Source organism: Vipera berus (genome assembly GCF_964194415.1).
Source record: "Vipera berus genome assembly, chromosome: 7".
Lineage (NCBI taxonomy): Eukaryota > Metazoa > Chordata > Lepidosauria > Squamata > Viperidae > Vipera > Vipera berus.
In genome coordinates, this window is record NC_138209.1 from 64,241,647 (window position 1) to 64,265,710 (window position 24,064).

The following is a 24,064-nucleotide window of genomic DNA, read 5'->3' on the forward strand; positions in this document are numbered from 1 at the left end:
TCATTATATGTGTATTGGCCATACCAATTGATTCTTTTTCCTAAGGAGTAATTTTGCTCATTTGCTAAATAGACTTGCTTGGGAGGAGGCATCGGCGATTTCTACACTTCTTCAGCGGAAGGAATTAGCGATGCACAGCTACACATCGACATCCTCCAATTTATGTTAACCCAGCAGGGTTTGTAGAAGTGATTTCCACACGCCCCGTAAACGCTCACCTCTGAGTTAGGAAGAGGAATTAATCCAACGTATTACTAAACTCGATTTAACTAGGATGCGGAGTCCTATTTGAACGTAACGGAACTAAGCAGCTGGGTGTCCGTCGATCCAGCCGAGAAGGTTAAAGTGTGGGACTCGGTCCTATTCGCCCGGGTTCAGAAAAGCAGATTGATACTGTTGCCTCCTTAAGGAGACGCGTGTGCTTCTCGCTTCGTGAATATGGTGAGTTGGTAAGAGTGCATGGGGGATTCGGCGAAAAATCGACAAGAAGCTCTCTAATTTAGAGCCTTAGATTGTTTAATGTTGGTGGGTGGGGTATTTTTTTCGAGTTGAGCTGAAAAGCATGGTCATTTATTTCATTGGACTCAGCAACAGATAGTTTCTTTTTTTTTATTAAAGAGTTTTACAGAAACAAGATTTTACAATATATCCCCAAATCCCCCCACCCCAAACCACCCCACTTCCCAGAGCTAAATACAGGATTATAGTTATAATAAAGCAACAGATAGTTTCGATGGCCTTTTAAGTAACCACAAACTTTATGCCGAAATATATTTGCTTTGCTTTTTAACATATTTCAAACACTCTGGATTGCAATCAGGGAAATCTGACAGCTGCCTGCAATTAGCGCAGGTTCGCATCCCACCAGGCTCAAGGTTGACTCAGCCTTCCATCCTTCCGAGGTAGGTAAAATGAGGGCCCAGATTGTTGGGGGCAATTAAGCTGAGTTTGTAATAATGCCGCTTGGGGTGTGTGTGAAAGCCCTAATAAGCAGGCATATACATAGAATGAAGGCTACTGCTAAGCTTGTAAGCCACCCTGAGTCTTCGGAGAAGGGCGGGATATAAATGGAATTAAAATAAATAAAATAAAATAAATTTGTGGTGAACAAGATCTTAACGCTTGACAGGAATTTAAATTACTCTTCTTTCGGAGTAAACAGAGATGGCAATGGAACGCCTTAATTCTACTTCCAAGTTGAAACTTCGTACAATATCACTGTATTTATTTGATAAGTTTGTTTAATCATAGCCCTGGCAAAAGACTGCTTATGCATGATAGGGAAGTTTTGTACTAAGTGTTCTCTTTATTAACCCACTAAGATTATTAACACTAAATTAATTGACTTTTCCATTGAGATTATTATTCGATTGGTTTGCTGCGCATCTAACTTTGAAGATTATGTTTTCCTATTACATTTTTACAGAATTTAGAGTTGTGTTCTATATAAACTAGGCCGGGGTAGGCAACCTCGGCTCTTTTATGACTCATGGACTTCAACTCCCAGAATTCCTGAGCCAGCCATGCTGGCTCAGGAATTCTGGGAGTTGAAGTCCATGAGTCATAAAAGAGCCGAGGTTGCCTACCCCTGAACTAGGTGGAGTAAAACTTATCTCTTTTAATGGATTGCAATCAGGGAAATCTGACAGGTGTATTACACATGGAGGTTGAATCGGGAAAATCCTTTTTAGTTACGGATATTTTCCATAAACATTCAAGTGTATCTTTGGATATTTTCTACAAACTTACAAACCTGAACAATTAAGATCTTTTATGCTATATTAGACAAACTTTTCTTTAGGTTAAAATTGTGTTTGGTTTACTTGATGTTTAATAATAGTTTTATTTATGTAAATGGCTTTAAACTGTCTACTAGGCAAATTACTTATGTTTTACTACAAGAAAATTACAAGGATATGTCCATGTATTCATCAGTTGCTGAAATGAAGGGGGGTTTGCTCCATAACTGTTAAATGATTCATTTAACAGTTATGGAGCAAACCCCCTTCATTTCAGCAACTGATGAATACATGGACATATCCTTGTAATTTTCTTGTAGTAAAACATAAGTAATTTGCTTTAGTTAACTTTCACATTTTTTTAAAAAAAAACCCAGCCCTTAAATTTCTTGGTGGCCTCTCTTCCAAATACTAACCAGTCTGTTTCCCTCTTAGTTTTTTTCTAGATTAGTGAAGGTTGGGTAGATGCTGCTATATACCCTTTGAATCTCTCAGTAGCCCTCCATACCACTGACCATGATATACTGAACTGGCTTCAAGAGTTGAGAATTAGAGAATTAGGTTCTGGCCTATCCTTAGTAGGCAGCTCCAGATTTGAGGGGGGTGGGTGGGTTAGGGGATAAAAAGGTCAGCCATGCAGTTGTTTCCTTGTGGAGTGCTATTTTTTTTAATCCCTTGATATTTAATGATTACATAAAACCACACGTCAAGATCATGATCAGTTTAGAGCATTTTTTCATCAGTAAGCTGATGACAATGTGCATATGGTGATAGAAATATGTTGGTGAAAATGTATTGTGATATATAAAGCAAGGGTCCCCAAACCCCGGTCCGTGGACTGGTACCAGGCCACGGCATGCGAGCAACCGGTCCGCACAAGCAAGCAAAGCCCCATCCACGGGATTCAGGCAGCACACAAAACCATGCACCCTCCGGTCCTCAGAAAAACCTCTCTCCATGGAACTGGTTCCTGGTGCCCAAAAGGTTGGGGACCTCTGATATAAAGTCATGATTATTACTTGTGTCCCGACATCTGACACAAATATGTAAGTTGTGTCATTTGTAGGATATACTCTCTGCTGATGTCTGTAGCACTCAAATGCTGATCTGAAAACGCATATAGAAATATAGAAATGAGTGTACCTGGGTGATTGCAGTAGGGCATGGAAAAATGTATATATGATTATTTATTTATAATTTATACCTTTAAAGTATTATGTATACATAGGGCAACCAAAGGGACATTGCACATTTTTGCCTTAGTTCCTGGTTTATGTTGAACCAACTTCTAAACATTCTGAGCTGTTCTCATATGTGAAATATTATATAGCGCTCATACATAAAATTTCCATCATGTAGATCTCTTACTGAATTTGGCAGCCACATTTCAATCCAGGTTCATGCCTATTCAAATAAATCAATCATATTTGCTTAATGTTCTCTAAATAATAATTGTATGGGCATCTTTATGCATACAATATCAATTTTCAATAACCTATTGAAGACAAAAGAAATGGTCTGCACACAGCTTGCCTGTCATAAAGTTGGCTGTACTTCTCAAATTTTAAGCCCAGTTTGCAGTATAAGAAAAATAAATGATAACGATCATGATTTTTTTTTAAAAAAAACAAACAGATCTTTTACATATTTGTGAAACCAAAAGAAACTGAAGTAGTATAATACATCTGTATGAAGATAGTTTTGTACAATTGATGTATATTTTTAAGGGGTTAAATTTATAGGTTTATTCATTAATAAATGGGTTAAAATGTATGTCAGAAATATGGACTGAGATCATCATTGTTGTAGTTGAACATGAAACTAGAGATTCATAGTGGAATTCTAGAGTATTAGAAATCGGTTCAAAGTTTCAAATTTGAAAAGGGTGAGATTTGCTACAGTCTTTATATTTCCTGGATTACAAGATTTGGCATTTCATTTCATTCCTTCCCTATTGGCGAAGTGGTACCTACTCGCATTTGCATGCTTTCAAATTGCTAGGGGGGCAGGAGCTAGGTGAAGAGAGGCGCTCATCCTGCCACACAACTCTCAGATCTCGAACCTGGGCTTTCCAGCTGATAAGCCCAGTGTCTTAACCGCTGAGCCATCACACTACTATAATATTAAAACAGAGAGAAAATATCACAGATTTTTCTGCATAGTGTGTAATTTTCTCAGCCTAAATTATACATTGAAAACACTATAACTATTTGATTAGTTCTCCTTATGTGTATTTTTATCACTTCTTCAGTATTCTTTTTGAGTTCTATGATTAGAATGCATTCATCTTTCATTCTTTTTGTAGTTGGTGACTAAAGCTAAAATGCTTCCTATAGTCACCTCCAGGTTGCTGAGAAAGACATACAAAAGCTTTAAAAAAATAATGGTATTTTTATGAGCTCACAGTGAAAGAATAGCAAATCAGTTGATTATCGGTATAGAGTCTGAGAATAATTTGGGGAACAATACTGATTTTCATAATTTTTTTAGAAGACCTCTTTATTTTGAAAGGAAGTACCGAAATATACAAATAAGACCCTTATAACAATCTTCTATAGTTATGAATAATAAGGGATGCGGTGGATCAGTAGGTTAGGACGCTGAGCTTGTCGATCAGAAGGTCGGCAGTTTGGCGGGTCGAATCCCAAGTGCCGGATAATAGAGTGAGCGCCTGTTACTCGTCCCAGCTTCTGCCAACCTAGCAGTTCGAAAGCACATAAAAATGCAAGTAGAAAAATAGGGACCATTACGGTGGAAAGGTAACAGCGTTCCGTGTGCCTTTGGCGTCTAGTCATGCCGGCCATATGACCACGGAGATGTCCTCAGACAAGCGCTGGCTCTTCGACTTTGAAATGGAGATAAGCACCGGCTCCTAGAGTTGGAAACGACTAGCATGCATGTGCGGGGGAAACTTTACCTTTACCTTTTAACCTATAAACATGGTTTTCAAGCTGCAGCAACTACACAGTGGACAGTCACTTGTCTGAGATGGTGTAGGTTCTCCTGCTTGAGTGGGGGATTGGACTAGAAGACCTCCAAGGTCCCTTCCAAGCTCTGTTCTATCCTATCCTATCCTATCCTATCCTATCCTATCCTATCCTATCCATCATTAGGGCAGTAATTGTTTATGGGGATTATTTCCTTTGTAAGGTCAAAAGTCAACATATAAAATAAAATTATATTCTAATACTTTTTTTATCTAGCACTTTCTAAAAGGAAGATACTGATTTTATATATTGGATTTTATCTGGACATAGCCATGTTTAGTGTAGACTTAAATATATCTTAAATCAATGAAAATACGTATTTATTATAAGCAAGATATGAGGCTATTAATGATAACAGAAAAATAATATATTAGATAAACAAAAATGGTAATCATATTTGGGCCTAATTTGTGTAATAAGCAGGTAGCTTGTCTATTACAGGCTAACAATTATCCATACCGATGACAATAATTAAGTCAAGACTGACTTCTGCTGACAGTAGATACAAATTGAATTCCAGGGAACATTACTCCTCCAACTGAAAAATATTAGAACAGGAGTGATGTAACATGCATGTGTGGGGGAACCTTTACCTTTACCTTATAGTTATGAATATGGTAGATGTTGACTGATGCTTGAAACGTAAATAACTGATTATTCTCGGTATGTTTCAGATGAGGGTAGTTGAAGTAGTTCTATTAAATGCTGTTATTATTTTGACTCATTGTTTCAGCCCAAAACTGCCAAAGCAAAAGGAGGGGAGCAGAAGAAAGTCATCCATCCTTACAGCAGAAAAGCTGCTCAGCTTACTAAAGAAGCACACAGACAAGTTAAAAAGGAGAAGTAAGTCTTTACATATTTCTGATGTTGAGTGGTATCTGGGAATAATATTCTTGCTTTAGGAATATTGATGGCTCAGCGTTTAAAGATGCTGAGCTTATCAGCTCGAAAGCTGACAGCCAGGGTTCAAGACCCAAGCACTGCACAGTGGGGTGTGCTTCTGTTACTTGCCCCAGCTCCTGCCCACCAGTTTGAAAGCATTCAAATACAAGTAGATAAATAGGTACCACTTTGGTAGGAAGGTAAGAGCTTTCGATATGCCTCGGCGTACAGTCATGCTGACTATCGAAGTATCTTCAGACGACATTAGCTCCCTTGGCTAAGAAATGGAGATAAGCTCTGCTCCCTAGAGCAGGGCTTTTCAACCAGTGGTACGGGTACCACCTGTGGTACATTTGCACCTGGCAGGTGGTACGCGACCATCCTAAAAAAGTGGTAGCAGGGGAGGGGAATGAGCTGAACTGTTGCCAGCACTGCACAAGCCTGAGTGAGAGACGGCTGGAGCTGCAGGGCTGTCAGGGCTCAGCAGAAGCGCCAGGATCAGCGCTTCTTCAGGACTGTCAGGGCTCAGCGCTGATTCTGGCGCTTCTGCTGAGCCCAAAAGAAGCACCGATCAGCTGGAATGTTGCAGCATCCCAGGGTCTTTGTGATTTACATTCAGATGCTTGGCAACTGATTCATATTTATGACAGTCACAGTGTCCCAGGGTCATGTGAAGTGAGCAAAACCTTCTGCAACCACCCAGCCGAGGGGGGGGGAATAAAAACCAAACACCACCCCACACTACCCCCACTGACAATCCTCAACAGAAATGCTCACAACAATGAAAACCTCAGACAGGAGGAAGAGCGCAGCCGGGCGGGCAGGCAGGTGTCTTGCTCGGCTGTGGCTTGGGGGGCACTTTTTTCAAAGCCATTGTAACTTCAAACAGTCATCAAGCGAACTGTTGTAAGTTGAGGACTACCTGTACTTCATCACTTTTTTCCTTTTTTTTGTCATCAAGTTTTTGACACCTTCCTAGGTGAATGGTGGTACTCGGATGTTGCTATATCCTAAAAGTGGTACAATGGGTGAAAAAGTTGAAAAGCCCTGGTCTAGAGTCAGACCCAACTGACAGGGGAAACCTTTACATTTACCTTACTAATCTTACAGCTTCTTTCAGTATGCATTAAAAATGAGATAAACATATAAGCACAAGTGATAGTAATCCATTTCTGTCCAGTACCTAAGATTTTTCATCATTTGCATTGCTATTAAACATGATTGATCTTACTAAAAGTATGATATATTTCTAAAATTCTTTCACTTCGATCATGTGACACACTCAAAACTGATTCTGCTCTGATCAGTTGGTGGAAAGTAGATCATTGATTTTCTGTTGCTACTAAAATTTTAAAACTGTACTCTGTGGCAAGGTCACTGATAGAAATGCCTTTCTCCAACATTCCTGGTCAAGATTAGTGACAAAGAAAAGTTAGTATATGTGCGTAACCCCCAGCCCCAGATTTTACAACTGAAATAGAATTCTTTATAATCTTGATGCAATTTCTGTGCAAATAATGTTCAATATTAACAGTATAATACAATACAATATTATAATGAATGAAGGCTATTGCTAAGCACATTGGTTTGTGCTTAAATTGTAAGCCGCCCTGAGTCTTCGGAGAGGGGCGGGATATAAATGGGATTAAAATAAAATAAAAATAAAAAATATAATGCCTTCACTTTAAAATCTGATTTAGATGATCTTTTACCAGTGATTATTTGATTTCAAACAATTTTGTTTGGGTGCTTTGGATATAAATGTGATAGCACTATTGCCACTATTGTATGTTAAAATGTGTAAGTATTAAAGTTCTGGTTTATGATAATATGAGATATTTGTGTCTTACAGTTTATATTTGTCATACAGACTTTGGTGCAATATATTTAAAGGCAGATATGTAGAACTTCATCCTACGTTAATGCAGAGTGGGCTTCAGATTTTCTTCTTTCCTTCAGAACATTTGTTTGTACTTCCTGTTCATTTAACATAAGAAAGCTCAATGGTATAATGAGAACACACTTTGCTCGTATTGCTGTTTCATCTCAGTAAGAGACTTTGTAGACGTGTAGGAGTTTTTCCCCTTCTCCTGAGAATTTCTAATGAGAAGAGGTTTTAACAAGTCACTGTATCTTCACACAGCAGACAGAAATGGGTTTTATTTTCTTAATAAAATAGTCTGTTCAGTATTTCTAAAATGTTTTCTGCTGATCATTAATCTACTAATTTTCTGATCTTGTCAGTTGTCTAATTCTGCATAATTCTTAAATTTTGAGGCACAATCAGTGCAGTCATTTGTTTATGAAATATTGTTGGGAGTAGTATCACAGAAATATGCCAGTGTATTATGCACATTTTCCTCAATAAATAAATGTACAAATATAGTATTTACCGTATTTTTCAAACCATAAGACGCACTGGACCATAAGACGCAGCCAGTTTTTAGAGCAGGAAAACAAAAAAAAATATTCTGAACCAAATAGTATCAGTATACTAAAACAGGGCTTTTCAACTTTTTCATCCATTGTACCACTTTTAGGACAAGGCAATGTCCGAGTACCACCAGTCGCCCAACAAGGTGTCAAAAACTTGACACCCCCCCAAAAAAGGGAAAAAAATGATAAAGTACAGGTAGTCCTTGACTTACAACGATTTACTTAGTGACTGTTCAAAGTTACGATGGCACTGAAAAAAGCGACTTATGACCATTTTTCACACTTATGACCGTTGCAGCATCCCCAGGGTCATGTGATTTACATTCGGATGCTTGGCAATCGATTCATATTTATGATGGTCACATTGCTCCAGGGTCATGTGATCGCCTTTTGCAACCTTCTGACAAGCAAAGTTAGTGGGGAAACCAGATTCACTTAACAATCATGTTACTAATTTAATTTCTCTCTCTCCTTCTCTTTCTCTCCCTCTCTCCCCCTCCCTCTTTCTTTCTCTCTCCCTTTCTCTCCCTCTCCTTTTTCTTTTTCTCTTTTCCTCTATTTCTCCCTCTTTCTTTCCCTCTATTTCCCTCCCTTTCTTTCTCCTTTCTCTCTCCCTCTTTCTCTCCCTCTCTATTTTTCTCTTTCCCTCTATTTCTCCCTCTCTCCCTTTCTCTCCCTCTTTTTCCCTCTTTCTCTCCCTCTATTTCTCTCTCCTTTCTTTCTTCCTTCTCTCTCTTTCCCTCTTTCTCTCCCTCCCTATTTCTTTTTCCTTCTGTCCCTATCTTTCTCTCTCTCTCGCTATTTCTCTCTCCCCCCCTCTCCCATTGTCCTTTCCTTCCTTCTCTCCCTCTTTGTCCTTTCCTGTCTGTGTTAGAGCAGTACCCACGGAGGCGGCCCTGCAGCCCGGCTTTCTCTTGCAGAAAGCAAGCTGAAATGGAGCGAGGGAGATTGCCAGGAACACGATCTCGCGCGGTTTCAGTTTCCCTTGCTACAAGAGAAAGCAGGCTGAAAGAGAACGAGGGAGGTTGCAGCAGTGCGAGATCGCGTTCCTGGCAATCTCCCTCGCTCCGTTTCAGCCTGCTTTCTCTTGTAGCAAGGGAAGCTGAAACCGAGCGAGGGAGATTGCAGGAGCGTGAGATCGGCGTTTCTCAGCACGTGCCGATTTGTGCTCCTGGCAATCTCCCTTGCTTTCCAGTTGCGGAGGTTGGGGCTGGCCATATGGCTCACCTTCGGACCATAAGACGCACCCTCATTTTCCCCCTCACTTTTGGGGGGAAAAGTGCGTCTTATGGTCCAAAAAATACGGTACCTTATTTATTTGTGTTCCCTTTATCTAGTTTTAGGATTTGTATGGAAAACAGATCATGCTTAAGTTATATTTATACAGGAATATAGAGTATTTAAAGCAGAGATCCCAGCCTTTCTGGGTTGGCAGCCCAGAGGGGGGGAAGGGGAAAAGAGGGGATGGTTTTGTGGGAGGGGCAGGTGTGCACACATGGTTGTGTTCGTGCACTAGCACCCCATTTCTTGCACGAATGGGGCCAAGAGCACCCATGGTGGTCGCACGAGTAAGGCCCTGAGTGACCGCAACTCTCACGCGAGTGAGGCCCGAAATGCCTGCGATGCTTGCGTGAGTGGGACCGTGCACATGCGTGCAAATGCACATGCACCAACAAGCCACTCATGTGGCACCATTGTGAATAGGCCACAGCCCTCTGGTTTAAAGAGTTCAGTAGCTTGTAAGCACCACTGAACCTATAATTCAACAATATTGTCAACAAGTTTCTCATCTTAATCACTTTACAACATGGTAAAATGTGAGTTAGATGGTTATTTGGGGTGCTTTTCTGATGTGTTGATATTAGCTTCCGTAATCTCAGAGCTTTTGTCTGCCATATGTTAAAGTGGATATTAAAATATATATTGTAAACATCCTTATGCACTTAATCACGTCCTTAATATTTAGGAATAAGAATTCACTTGGTAAATAAAGTAGGTTTCTTCTCTTTCAGAACAAAATAGTTCATATGCTTCTGTGTTTGCATATAAATGAAATATTTTTTAAAATTAATTTTTGTATCGTTTCTTCAATTTATTTACTTTGTTCAATTGGCTATGCATATTTTAGAAGTTAAGATTGTGCTGTCCTAACTACTAACTATGTAATGAAATTGCAACAAAACAAAGTTATTAAATAAATAAATTGTAGGTTTGGGGTTTTTTTGCAGATTGAAAAATGAAAAGGCCTTTCGGATCAGCATTGTGGGTAAGTGTAATTTATATTTTCAGATTTTGTTAAATTTATCTTTGTAGCATATCTTCAAGTATTTCTTTGGAAAAAGTTTTATTCAGTGCTAATATCTTTTTTAGCTTTATATTAATTATGTATTCGGTTTAACATTAGTTATCCTATGTTACTATTACTTGGAATTTTGAAATACTGTTTCGTACAGTTCTGATTTTTTTATAAGTGTTTTCAATAACATTTGGAATTTTGCATAATTCATAAACTTTCTTTAAAAGAGAATGTTAATCACTTTTTAATAGCTAAAGTTATTAGCTTTTCATCTTCAAATATAAAGCATATATCTTTGAAATTGTATGTGAGAAACAAAAGCCTTTTTAACAAACATAAATATTCTACATTAGTAAATAAAACCATTTATTACATTTAGATTTTTAATTCTTTTTATAAATACCCAGATTTTTTTTCTTCAATGGATAGCAAGTACACTAGCTGTTCTGGCAATGGATAGTACATTAGCTGGCTTTTTTAAAAATAAAAAAAAATAAAAAAAATCAGAAAGAAGAACTTCTGGTGAAGGTTCATTGTGTACTAAACATCTCCAAAGGAATAGACTTGACATTACCGACAGATCATCAGCCAGATGGTGAATTCTGGCTGACAGAATACTTCTGAAAAAAGCAGAGATCGTAACATTGTCCACTTGTGTCTTGTGAGTAGATTGCAGGAACAGAATTTTTGTGGTTGGCTGATGAATCGAGCAGAGAGTTGATGGATTCCAACTAAGCTCTTAGTTGTAATATATTCTGTGTGCACAGAAGGTTCCCCAAACCATGTTTCTTAATCGCTACTGGAACTTGCTTTTTAATTGCTTTCTAGTTATTAGGAACCTATGCAATGACACATCTTTAGTGAAGGAAGTTTTAAATAAAATTTAAGGCATATACAGAAAAAGGTGATTGAAACATCTGTTTTGGAAAGTTACAAATGGATTGAAGGTCCGGATGAATTTGAAATAAGATTTTGAAACTTAATTATAACAATTCGTCCCTTGGGAAAATGCTGTTGCTTTGAATACTTAAAAAAAGAAACATGATAGGATGGGACTTTGATAGCTGGACACTAGAGGGAACCAGAAAGAAGATTACAATTAAATGAAAAGAACACATTTGTTTTACTAATAAAGAATATAAAAAGTACTTTACTGCTGGATATACTGAAAGGTATTTTGAAACAATAATCTCAGAAATGTCTGCCATTATATGTGTGTGTGTGTGTGTGTGTGTGTGTGTGTGTATGTATATACACTTATACATATATGTGTAAATTTTTTTTTGGCTTGCTAACAAAATATGAGCTGCCACTGCTTGGGCTAGGCTGAAACAGGAAATAAGATTTGTCCCGTGTCTGGGACTAAGCAAGTGTATTCTGAATGCTTAACAAACATTTAACAACATACATATACATATACATATACATACATATATATATACATACACACACACATATATACATATATATACATATAATTTTTGTAATCACAAATGCTTAATATTTTATCAGAAACATATTGTACCATTATAGATAGACTGTGTTTAAAAGATTATGGAAGAGGAAGAAATTCAGATAGAATAGAATAGAGCTGGAAGGGACCTTGGAGATCTTCTAGTCCAGCCCCCTGCTCAAGCAGTTGAACCTATATCATTTCAGACAAGTGACTGTCTAGGCTCTTAAAAATCTCCAGTGATGGAGCGCCCACGATTTCTGAAGACAAGTTGTTCTACTGGTTAATTGTCCTCACCGTTAGGAAGTTTCTCTTCTCTTCAAGACTGAGATTGATTTGAAAGTGAATTTAAAAATGACAGTCTAAAAGAATGATGTGGGAAAAAAATGCTGCACTGGATGTATGAATGAAATTGGCTGATGACTTTATAATTTAAAGGAGATAGACAAACAACAAACCAAAAAAGTAACCTGGATAGCTTTTCCACATTTTATTTACAAAAAAGCCTTGATAAGGTATGGACATGTTGACTGTAGTATCACCTAAACCGGGGGTCCCCAAGCCCCGGTCCATGGATTGGTACTGGGCCATGGCATGCCCACAACCGGTCCGCACAAACAAGCAAAATCCCATCCGTGGGATGCAAAACCAGTCCCTGCTGCCCAAAAGGTTGGGGACCTCTGACCTAAACATTTCAGCACAGTTGAAATGCTTATTTCAGTGCCTCAGCTTCAATTTCTTCACTGACAGTGGAGAATTAACTGAAAGACCACAAAAAGTGTTGCTATAATTGCCTAAATGCTGGGCAGATTTGAAGTGTCTTGACTTGTTAATTATACAAATATCTTACTGTTTTGATATGTTCATTTACATGTAGAAGTATACATTTGTATAATCTCGCATGTGACTTTGTGCCTACATTAAACAAATGTACTTCAAAAATCATGTGATATGTTTTTTTCATACATATATGTGATTTTTTCATAAGTGGTTTTTTTAAAAAAAAGCATTTGTGATCAGTAGCTAAAAATAGATGTTTTTAATGCATTGGGTATGTCAGGGGTCGGCAACCTGAAAAAGCAAAAGAGCCACTGGGAACCGGTTCCATCAGACATAAAAAAAAGTGGGAGCCGCGTGCGTGCATCCATGCACGCGCATGCGCATAAAACAAAATGTTTTGCGCATGCGCATAAAACAAAATGTTTTGCGCATGCGCAAAACATTTTATGCGCATGCGTGGATACACGCGCGCGGTTCCACTTTTTTTTATGTGGACACACCTGCATGCCAGCGGCGACGGGTCTCCGTGGTGATGGCCACTGGGTTGCAGCGCCGCCTTCAGCCCGGGCGTCACCGGAGCCATCCCCGGGACCTCCAAACTGCCGCCCGAACACCCGTTTGGAGACCTGCTGGTGCCGGTTAAACCGGCACCAGCAGGTCTCCAAACTGCAACGCTGCTCGAACACCAGCAGGTCTCGACACGGGTGTTCAGGCGGAGCTGCGCACGCAGGTCCCGCAGCTCTCCAAACCTTTGGAGAGGTGCGCGCGCAGCTCCGCCCGAACAGCGGTTTGGAGACCTGCTGGCGCTGGTTTAGAAAGCTGAAACCGGCACCAGCAGGTCTCCAAACCGCACCTCCGCCCGAACACCAGCAGGTCTCCAAACGGGTGTTCGGGCGGAGGTGCGAGAGAGGTGCGCGCGCAGCTCTCCAAACCTTTGGAGTGGTGCGCGCGCACCTCCTCCCGTTCGGAGTGGTGCGCGCGCACCTCCGCCCGTTCGGAGAGGTGCACGCGCACCGGGCTCCGGAGCCACAGGAGACGGCTCAAAGAGCCGCATGCGGCTCCGGAGCCGCGGGTTGCCGACCTGTGGGATATGTTAATGAATTGGAATAATTAACATTCCTTTTATATTTAACAGAAATATTGAATATCGGAATGAACCATGAACTTTTATTTTTGTTTTGTTTTTTTTGTAGGTGAAAAATTGCTTTGGTTTCAACACCACCTTGATCCTGACAAAATGGAATACACAAAAAAAGAAGCTTCTGAATTAGTAGAAAAGTAGGTTTATAGCAAGTGAACAAAGTGTTCACTTTATTTGGAACAAGAATGTTGAGTTGATGTTCATAATTTTATCTGCTTGGTATGTTTTTCAAAATCAAAACAGTACCCTGTTCTGTGTGATGTACTAGAACAGGGCTTTTCAACCAGTGGTACGGGTACCACCTGTGGTACATGGGCACCTGGCAGGTGGTACGCGATCATTCTAGAAAAGTGGTAGCGGGGGAGGGGAAGGAGCTGAACCGGTGACAGCACCGCGCAAGCCTGAGCGAGAGACGGCTGGAGCTGCAGGGCTGAGCGGAAGCACCAAGATCAGCGCCAGGATTCAGCTGGAGCTCAGCACTGATCCTGGCACTTCTGCTGAGGCCAGAAGAAGCACTGATCGGCTGGAATGTTGCAGCATCCCCAGGGTCTTGTGATTTACATTCAGATGCTTGGCAACTGATTCATATTTATGACGGTCACAGTGTCCCAAGGTCATGTGAAGTGACCAAAACCTGCTGCGATAATCACCCAGCAGAGGGAGGGGGAATAAAAACCAAATACCCCCCACCCCACCCCTGCTGCCAATCCTCAACAGAAATGCTCACAACCATGAAAACCTCGGACAGGAGGAAGAGCGCTGCTGGGCGGGCAGGCAGGTGTCTTGCTCGGCTGTGGCTTGGGGGGCACTTTTTTCAGTCACTAAGCAAACTGTTGTAAGTCAAGGAGTACCTGTACTTCATCACTTTTTTCCTTTTTTTGGGGGGGTCATCAAGTTTTTGACACCTTGCTAAGCGACTGGTGGTACTCGGATGTTGCCATATCCTAAAAGTGGTACAGTGGGTGAAAAGGTTGAAAAGCCCTCTACTAGAACATCAGTTGCTACAGTATATGCCATCTTTAGTATTTATTCACACAGTGTAATTTTAACATTTCATGTATGCTAACAGTTACATTAACTGTTCTAATATAATTGTTTTCTAGAATAATACATACTTGTGTACTGTTTATAGACAAATTTTGGAGAAATCTTTAGCTTCAAATATCCTGTTTCTGGATTTTGTAAATGAATTGTTATTTATTTTAAATATGAGCTGAAATTAAAAAGCAACCTTAGTTTGCAACATACACAGAGTATTTTGAGAGAATATTTTTTTTTTGCTTTTTAAAAATCTTTTCCTGGCTAAAGAAACCTATGCTATTAATTCTTTTGTTGTCAAATTGCTGTTTAAAATCTGGATTATTGATGACAGAGAAGACAGAGAAGTACCTTGCCTCTTATATTCCCTTCATAATTTTAAATATCAGTATTTTTGTATATATTTTTAATTCTTTAATATTCAAGACGATTTACTGTTTCTAAATAATTGAGAAGTACTACTTTTTTTAAAAAAATAATGTTCCTAAAATGACAGCTTCTTGTGTTTTAGTTATTTGCAGCGATTTCATGATGAGTTGGAGCAGATTGAACTGCACAACAGCATTAAAGGACGACAGTCCAGACAGCATAGTTCCAGGGAAACTGTAATCAAGCAAACTATGGAACGTGAACGACAGCAATATGAAGGCTATGGCATCGGTAAGCTGTGCTAAAAAGTAATCTGTTATTTAAATGTACCCCAAATATAAGAATTCTGCTTAAAAGAACAGTGACACATGTAAATAAAAGTTAATTGTTTTCTCATATATTACTCATACTTTATTCTCTGTATGCTGTTGGACTTTACTTAACTTATTTATTTATTTATTTATTTTAATTCCATTTATATCCCGCCCTTCTCCGAAGACTCAGGGCGGCTTACAAGCTTAGCAGTAGCCTTCATTCTATGTATATGCCTGCTTATTGAGCTTGACATTCAGATATCAGCTTCTCAAATCATTTATTTTACTGAAGAAAGCTGCAGGGTGGGTAATCTGTGTCAGCTCTTCCAAATTTGATGTGAAACATTTAAGTGGTAAATTAGACTAATTGATTAAAATTGCTTAACTGGTTAAAATAATATCTTTGATATGGCAGCATGTATTTTTTTTCCTTCGTGGCAAATACAGTTTTCTCCTGAGAAAGTACTTAATATAACGCACGTACATAATCTAATAAACACAAATAAAGTCCACAAGTCGTAAAACGGCCAAGGTTCCCCACCCCTGGTCTAGACCTATATGCCAATGTCTCTCTTTTTTCTTTTTCTTTTTTAAAAAAAGGGAATAACTACGTTTTAAAAAGTTCAGTTATGGCTTTTTTGTAATCTTGATTTTGAAATATTAGAGTTTGATATTAGAGCTCAAAAGCTGTTAATTTATGGAACCATGGACAAATTTTTGAATACAACTGAATTACCCTGCTTTGCCAGGATTAAAGTTTTAATCCAGACATGTCAAACACAAGGCCCGGGGGCCGGATCCGGCCCGCGAAGTGGTTTCATGCGGCCCGCGAAGCCATCCTGGAAACAGGACGGCCCCCACTGCCTTGGCCCTGGCCCAGAGACCCTCTTTCTGCCAGAGACCCTCAGATCTGTCCCACTCCTGCCCAGGCCCCCATAGGCACCCTTGATGCGAATGATGTAGAGCTGGCCATGCCCACCCAGTAGGCCATATGCACTCTAGCTACGCCCACCCAGTAGGCCACGCCCACCCTGTAGGCCACGCCCACCCTGGCCATACCCACCCGGCCCCCTGAGGGCAACCCCTGTTTTAGTCCAAACCCATGTCTTTTACTAGCAAGTTGAAGCTAGATAAGGTAGATATGTGTAAACTTGGATTTATGGGATGTAATTTAGTTTTGTAATCCAACCACAGGTTCCATCAAATGGAACATGGTGTGATGCCTGGAATTAACACTTCTGAAACCAGAAATTTGTTATTAACAATGTAGGAGAACAACATTTGGGAAAAAGCTTATCTTAAGCTTTCTTCATTTTCACAAATTAGGGCAGCAAAATGTTGCTGCTATTGTTGTTAAAATTTGGAGAGATCTTTTCTTTATTGTCTTGTTACCAGGTTTTCTAGCAGTATATCAATGTGCCTCTTGCATTTTTAAAAAATTTAAAATTTAATTTTTTTTAAAAAAATATATTTTATTTTAACAAATTTTACAGAAAAAAATAGAACAAATGCACAAAAAAGGAAAGAACTACATGACAAAAACTACCAAAACAAAACTAAACAAGCAAGCAAACTAACAGAAAGGTGGAAACTAAAATGTTAATCAGATGTCAAATTCCATACAGTATTAACCTTGTGAACTCTAAAGCTTCCTCCTTCCATTTGTATTCAAGATGGACAGTGATTAATATTTATATGTTACCTATATGTAAGGGTATAGGTCTATACATATGTTGTATATAGTATGTTTAAATGTGTGTTATTTATGTGTACACTTTGAGAGCAAGCAACTAAATTTCATTTTTAATGTGTGCCATTTTGCCCACAGTAAAAAAATGACAAGGTTATCTATCTATCATCTATTTATATCTATCATCTACTTATCTATCGTCTACCTATGTACCTACATACATACTGTACCTATCATCCATCTATCTACCTACTTACCTATCATCTATCTACTTACCTACCTACCTAATATCTACCTACCTATCATAGAGCCTTGGTGGAGCAGTGGGCTAATGCCTTCTTAAGTAACACCAGCTGCCTACAATTAGTGCAGGTTCACATCCCACCAGGCTCAAGGTTGACTCAGCCTTCCATCCTTCCGAGGTAGGTAAAATGAGGACCCAGATTGTTGGGGGCAATTAAGCTGACTTTGTAATAATGCCACTTGGGGTGTGTGTGAAAGCCCTAATAAGCAGGCATATACATAGAATGAAGGCTACTGCTAAGCTTGTAAGCCGCCCTGAGTCTTTGGAGAAGGGTGGGATATAAATGGAATTAAAATAAATAAAATAAAAATAAAATATCTCTATCTCTCTGCCATCTATCTATCTATCTATCTATCTATCTATCTATCTATCTATCTATCTATCTATCTATCTATCTATCTATCTATCTATCTATCTATCTATCTATCATCTACCTACCTACCTACCTATCATATCTATCTATCTATCTATCTATCTATCTATCTATCTATCTATCTATCTATCTATCTATCTATCTATCTATCTAATCTATCTACATCTATCATCTCTCTCTCTCTCTCTCTCTCTCTCTCTCTATATATATATATATATATATATATATATATATATATATATATATTAATATATTATTAGCCTTGACAAATACTTCTCACACACACACACACACACACACACACACACACACACACACACACACACACATATATATATATATATATATATATATATATATATATATATATATATATATATATATAATTTTTTATTCTTTACACACCTATGTTAATTTTCCAAACAACGTGCGAACTGAGTTCATGATTCATTAATACATATACAAATTTCACTCTTTGGTTCTTTTTTCCAACCATTTATAAAATAAATTCCAGCTTTCATAATATTCTGTTTCTTCTTTGTCTTTTAGTCTCATAGTTAGTCTGTCCATCTCTGCGCATTCCAATATCTTCTTTATTAGCTCCTCTTCTGATGGTACTTGTTCATTTTTCCAGCATTGTGCATAGCTTATTCTTGCTGCGGTTATGATATGTAGAACCAAGTATGTATTTTGTTTATCAGTCTTTTCTGGTAATATACCTAATAAAAATAATTCGGGATTAAATGCTATATGTTCTCCTAATATATTTTCTAGCCGAGCATGTATTTTTCTCCAATAAGCTTTAACTATCACATGTCCACCAAATATGATAATATGTACCTATATTATGTTTACATTTCCAACATTTGCCTGATACATTTTTAAACATTTTTGCTAATCTGGCTGGAGGTAAATGCCATCTATAAAACATTTTATACAGATTTTCTTTATATGCAGTTGACATTGTCAATTTGTAATTTCTCTCCCATAATTTTTGCCATTCTTCTAACTCTATAGTATAACCAAAATTCTCCCCCCATCTTGTCATTGTCCCTTTAATTTGTTCACTTTCCATCTCTAAAATTAACAAAAAATTATACAATTTTTTAATCAATTTCTCATCAGAAGTTAGTAATATCTTATCAAACACATTTTGTTCTTTATAAAATCCATACATTTTCATATCTTTTTCATATCTATTTTGTATTTGTAAACGTACCCACGATGACATCTATCATCTCTATCTCATCTATCTATCTATCTATCTATCTATCTATCTATCTATCTATCTATCTATCTATCTATCTATTAGGTTTTTAAATGTCGCTAACATTATTAAATATGCCACAGAAAAATATATTGAGTCATTTTTTGACTAATAAGATTGCTTTTTCAAAAACAGTAATTGCCACTTCTCATGAATCCAGTTTAATATCAAGAACACAGGTAGTCTTCGACTTATAACCACAACTGGGACCAGAATTTTCACTGCTAAGAGAGTTGACTGTTAAGTGAGTCATGTTTAAGTTTACAACCTTTTTTGCCCACTGTTATTAGGTGAATCGCTGCAGTTGTTAAATCAAATCAAATCTGGCTTCCTCCATTGACTTTGCTTGTTGGAAGCTAGCAAATGGCAAATCATAGGCCCTCCAAAGTGCTGCAGTTGTCGGAAATACATGCCAGTTGCTAATTACCCAATTTTTGATCACTTGACTTTGAGGATATTGTCATAGTTGTAAGTACAAGGACTGATCATAATTTACTTTTTTTAGGGCCATTGTAACTTCGAACAGTCACTAAATGAATGGTTATAAATTGAGACTACCTGTAGCACTATTTCAAATCCTCAGAATAATTAGCATTGATGGCCTGATACAACCATAACTCATCAGTCAAATGCCAGACCTTTTGGATATAATTTAACATCGTAATATCTTTAACACATATATTCCCTATGAATCTACACATTAAAATATACTGCAACCAATTTTGGTCACCATGCCACAAAAAAGATGTTGAGACCTTGGAAAAAGTTCAGAGAAGAGCAACTAAAATGATCAAAGGCCTGAAGACTTAAAACATATGAAGAACGCCTGCAGGACTTGGGTTTGGCTAGTCTAAAGAAAAGAAGAAATAGGGGTGACATGATAGCAGTATTCCAGAATTTGAGGGGCTGCCACAAAGAAGGGGGGGTGTCAAATTATTCTCCAAAACACCAGAAGGAAGGACAAGAAACAATGGTTGGAAACTGATCAAAGAGAGAAGCAACCTGGAATTAAGGAAAAACTTCCTAACAGTGTGGACAATGAACCAGTGGAGCAGCTTGCCTCCAGAAATCGTGGGCACTCCATCACTGGGGATTTTTAAAAAGAGACTATAGACAGTCACTTGTCTGAGATGGTATAGGTCCTCCTGCTTGAGTGGGGGGCTGGACTAGAAGACCTCCAAGGTCCCTTCCAGCTTCTGTTCTGTTCCATTTCCATATCTATTATTTCTAGTTCTATTATTTCTATTCCATTCCCTTCCATTCCATTCTCAAATATTATTCCAAAAATATTTCAAAGATTCAGAGGACCAAATCATACGAGTAAATGATGATCAGATTTTTTTTTGCATTGCTAACAAAGTAAATCTAATATCCATCCTTTTGAATGTATTGTTGGGAGTATCCTATAAATTGGAAATAAGGTATTTTGATGAATCAGTTTTAATTTCCAAAGTGGGCAAAATAAACAGATGAGTTGGTCATTAACAAGATCATTAATCTTTTAATTTCCTTACTTTTAATCTATTGCTTAGATTAAATTCAATTTAGATTCAATTTCTTTCCACAGAAATCCCTGACATTGTAAACTGTAAGCACCTTCGATATTTCAGGTGAGTTATTTTCTAACCACCTCCAAATGGGACAGGCAGGGATAAATTACTCCAGCATAATTTCTGTCTATTTTCAAAAGAGGACACAATCTTTTAGTCCCAAGTAATTTAATACGAACAGTCCAACAATGACATACATCATTTCAGTCTCAAATAAAACATTTTGAACATCGTATTGTGATTCCTTGTGTTATAAAAAAATATTACTTTATAAATATAGGAATTTCTCATTTGAGTGTAGTAACATATTCAATTGATGTACTGTAATTCAGAAATAAACTGAAAACGTGAAAATTGAAGGTTTATATATTTGTGTATCTTTGCCTTTTTCTCTATTTTTTAACTTTATTAGTATTAAGACTTTTATAAAAAATAAAATGTTATTCTTGATGTTATTGTAATTGCTTGACACAATGCCTGGGGGAATCCTATATAGATGGAAATCCATCTAGGGTTAGGCTTAAGTTTGTTTGAAGTCAGTGGGATAAACAAACTTCATGGATATATTCAGAGAGGCTGTTTATGGCAAGTAGGCTTCTTACATTCCCTTTTTGCTTCATTTTATTTTTCAGGCAAAATTCGTAGGAAATGCTACTTTGGAAGGAAATCTATATAGTTGAAGTTTAGGCTTCCTTGAAATCTGTGAAAAAAACCCCCAAGATCATGGTTATAGTTGGAGAGGCTTTTTAACAAATAGTGGACTTCGTATATTCCTGTTCTGCCTTATTTAAATTCCTAGGCAAAATACACGATAAATTCTATTGGGATGGAAATAAGCCTGTGGTTAGAGTTAGGCTTCCTTGAAATCAGTGTGAAAAACCAACTACACAGATTTTGAGATGTTTTTATGGATGAAGGGCTTCTCACATTTCCACTCTGCATCTGATTATATGCGGTGGGAAGAAATTAAGTTACAGTATATCACTGATTCTTGCTGGCCCTTAATGCATAATCTCAATAGTTTTCGAAGGTTGGGTCATCCCTGTTTTAGAAGGAAGTCAACTGCAGAAGCTGATGAGCTTTGAGAGAGCATTGAACATTAATTTCTGTCCCAAATAACAAAATCCAGGAAGAAATTAATTGAAAACCAGAGATGGAATTTTGTATTAGCAAAACTTCTTCGGATAATGCAAATTTTCTTTTGAGATGCTTTCCCCAGGCTACAATAGTTAGGATCAGTTTATAAAGTAGGTTGAGCCATTTTAGACATAAATTGGACCCAGAATATTTTGGTTTTTCTTTAATTTGGTCTGGGTGTTATATTTTAAGTATTGTAAGCCCATTTTAGAGAATACATAGTAGTTTTCCTCTGTTTCCTGCATCATAGGAATTTCAGTAAAGTCTTTTGAAAACATCTCTTCTAATTAGGTGGGTTTATTCCAGTGTTCTTTCCAATCTTTTTTTGTTTTAAAATAGGAGAAATGATTGATCGTCAACATAAATATAGTTTCCATCATCTAACGCTTGTCATTTTTCTTCCATTTCTACCAGAGACTGGGATGGTGACCTGAAGAAGCTACCAAATATTAAAATGAGAAAGTTATCCAGTAAAGATGTCTGCAGTAGTAGAATAGAGAAGGCAAACATTGAAGCTGGAAATGAATTGTCTGCAGCACAGGATGTGGACTAAAAAGAATTCGCTGGATATCTGAAAACGGATTGGCAAACCAGTGTTTTAAATGGCTGTGACAGCAAGAAACAAGAAACTTTCAACCAGGAGTACCTGCAATTCTGACAGTTTATACTGCAGTTTATAATATAGCAATGTCTTTTGAAAAACGAAACAGTGCAATGTGTGTAAAGTTCATAAAAATGCTTGATATTACATTGATAGAGCCAAATTCTGATTTGTCAAAATTAATTATTCTAATTAGTCATGTAATGCAACAAAACCACCAACAGATTCTCGTGAAGAAAAAGTCAAATATCTTCCACCTCACCTACTATCTTTCCCCAGTTGTTCTTCAAGAGAAAGTACTGATCTGATTTTCATTAGAATTGTTGGAGCAAAGTATCTTTAGGAGTGAACTTAAATGCATCGTTCCATACCCCTTTTTTAACAGTGCATTTTGGCATTAGTCCTTCCTGAAGCTGCAGGTTGGGAGCATAGCTCATAAAATCACTTGAGAATGGGGATTAAGAAATGTAGGCTCATTTGGGGGCAGCTACTGTTAACAATTCTATATAAAGCTTAAGATACCTTTTTGCCTTAAATTCTTCCAAACAATAAAAATGCATAAAGGGAGGAACTGTTTTCCTATTCTCTTAACAAACCACATGTAGCTCTTTTCTTTTTATAAAAAGCTAACCTGCTAAGCATATATAGATTACACAATTGTGTGTCCTAGTATCTAATTTATTTATGATATTCTGTTGAATTGGAGAGTGAAATACAGACTGTAAAATAGGATTGGAAAGAGTAAAATACGGGCTATAAAATAGTACTGAACAAAGCATACTAGCCAGTATGTTTAAATTACCTTCTTGGATTTGACTCTTGGGTTCTTTAGTTGAACAACGTTCTATGTGGTAACTTGTAATATTTTCATAATTCAAATATTACTAATTTTTGGACAAGCAAATAACTTGATTTCACAAGTTTGGCTTCAGAGAACCTACTAGTGGGCTTTCTACTTCTGAATTGATCTTTTTAAAACAAAGTTCCTTAACGCTGATTTATAAATCAGATCCTGAAGTACAAATTCAGGCTACTGAACTGACATTTAAACTACCTTCCTGAAGAATGGGGGGAAAGAATGCAATTCTGATTTTCTTCTTTTTTCTAGCCTCTAGAATTAAAACTTGCTCAGGAAAAGGACTGGACTTCATTTGGTTTTAACCAGGTTCTTCCATGCTCAATAGAATGTCATCTGAAGCACTGAAGTGAGCTTTCGTTTTAAAACACGCATGTAAAATTTGGTGCAAATTTTCAGGGCATGGGATAAGGCAATGACCTCCTCCAGTTTGAAACTTCAGACTGGAGTTCTGAAGTTCTTCAGACTGAAATTATAAAATACATAATAGAAATATGACTAGTTTCTATTAAAAAAAGAAAGAATTTATAGCCATTTGAGTCATCTGTTTATTACAAATACAAATTTGTTCCACAACAATTAGTTTTTTTTTCTCACCCCAAGAACCTTTTTAATACACAAATCACCCACAAAAACTCTTGCCAAAGAGGACTGGGTAAAACAAGTAACAAACTTGCAAGTCCAATGATTATGTATAATAAAATATTTGCATCATAGATTGCAGTGCAGTTTTCGGAAATTGAGAATTTTCAGATAAATGGGAATCTGTGCAACAATGCAATACTGACTTTTTGCTAGTGATAGGTTTTCCACCTGTAGCAATTATACTATTAGGATTTTAGATATATAGA

General features: G+C 37.5%; 1 protein-coding gene across 1 annotated transcript; it reads left to right on the forward strand.

The window, feature by feature from the left end:
• The first annotated feature begins 384 nt into the window (after window positions 1–384).
• On the forward strand, window positions 385–22,818 carry TMA16 (translation machinery associated 16 homolog). The gene is made up of 7 exons (XM_081332683.1): window positions 385–441; window positions 5,460–5,569; window positions 10,273–10,310; window positions 13,767–13,851; window positions 15,264–15,412; window positions 20,637–20,679; window positions 22,171–22,818. Exons 1-7 carry the CDS (start codon window positions 439–441, stop codon window positions 22,307–22,309), a joined length of 567 nt encoding a protein of 188 aa, XP_081188809.1. The 5' UTR covers window positions 385–438; the 3' UTR covers window positions 22,310–22,818.
• Window positions 22,819–24,064: the final 1,246 nt, after the last annotated feature.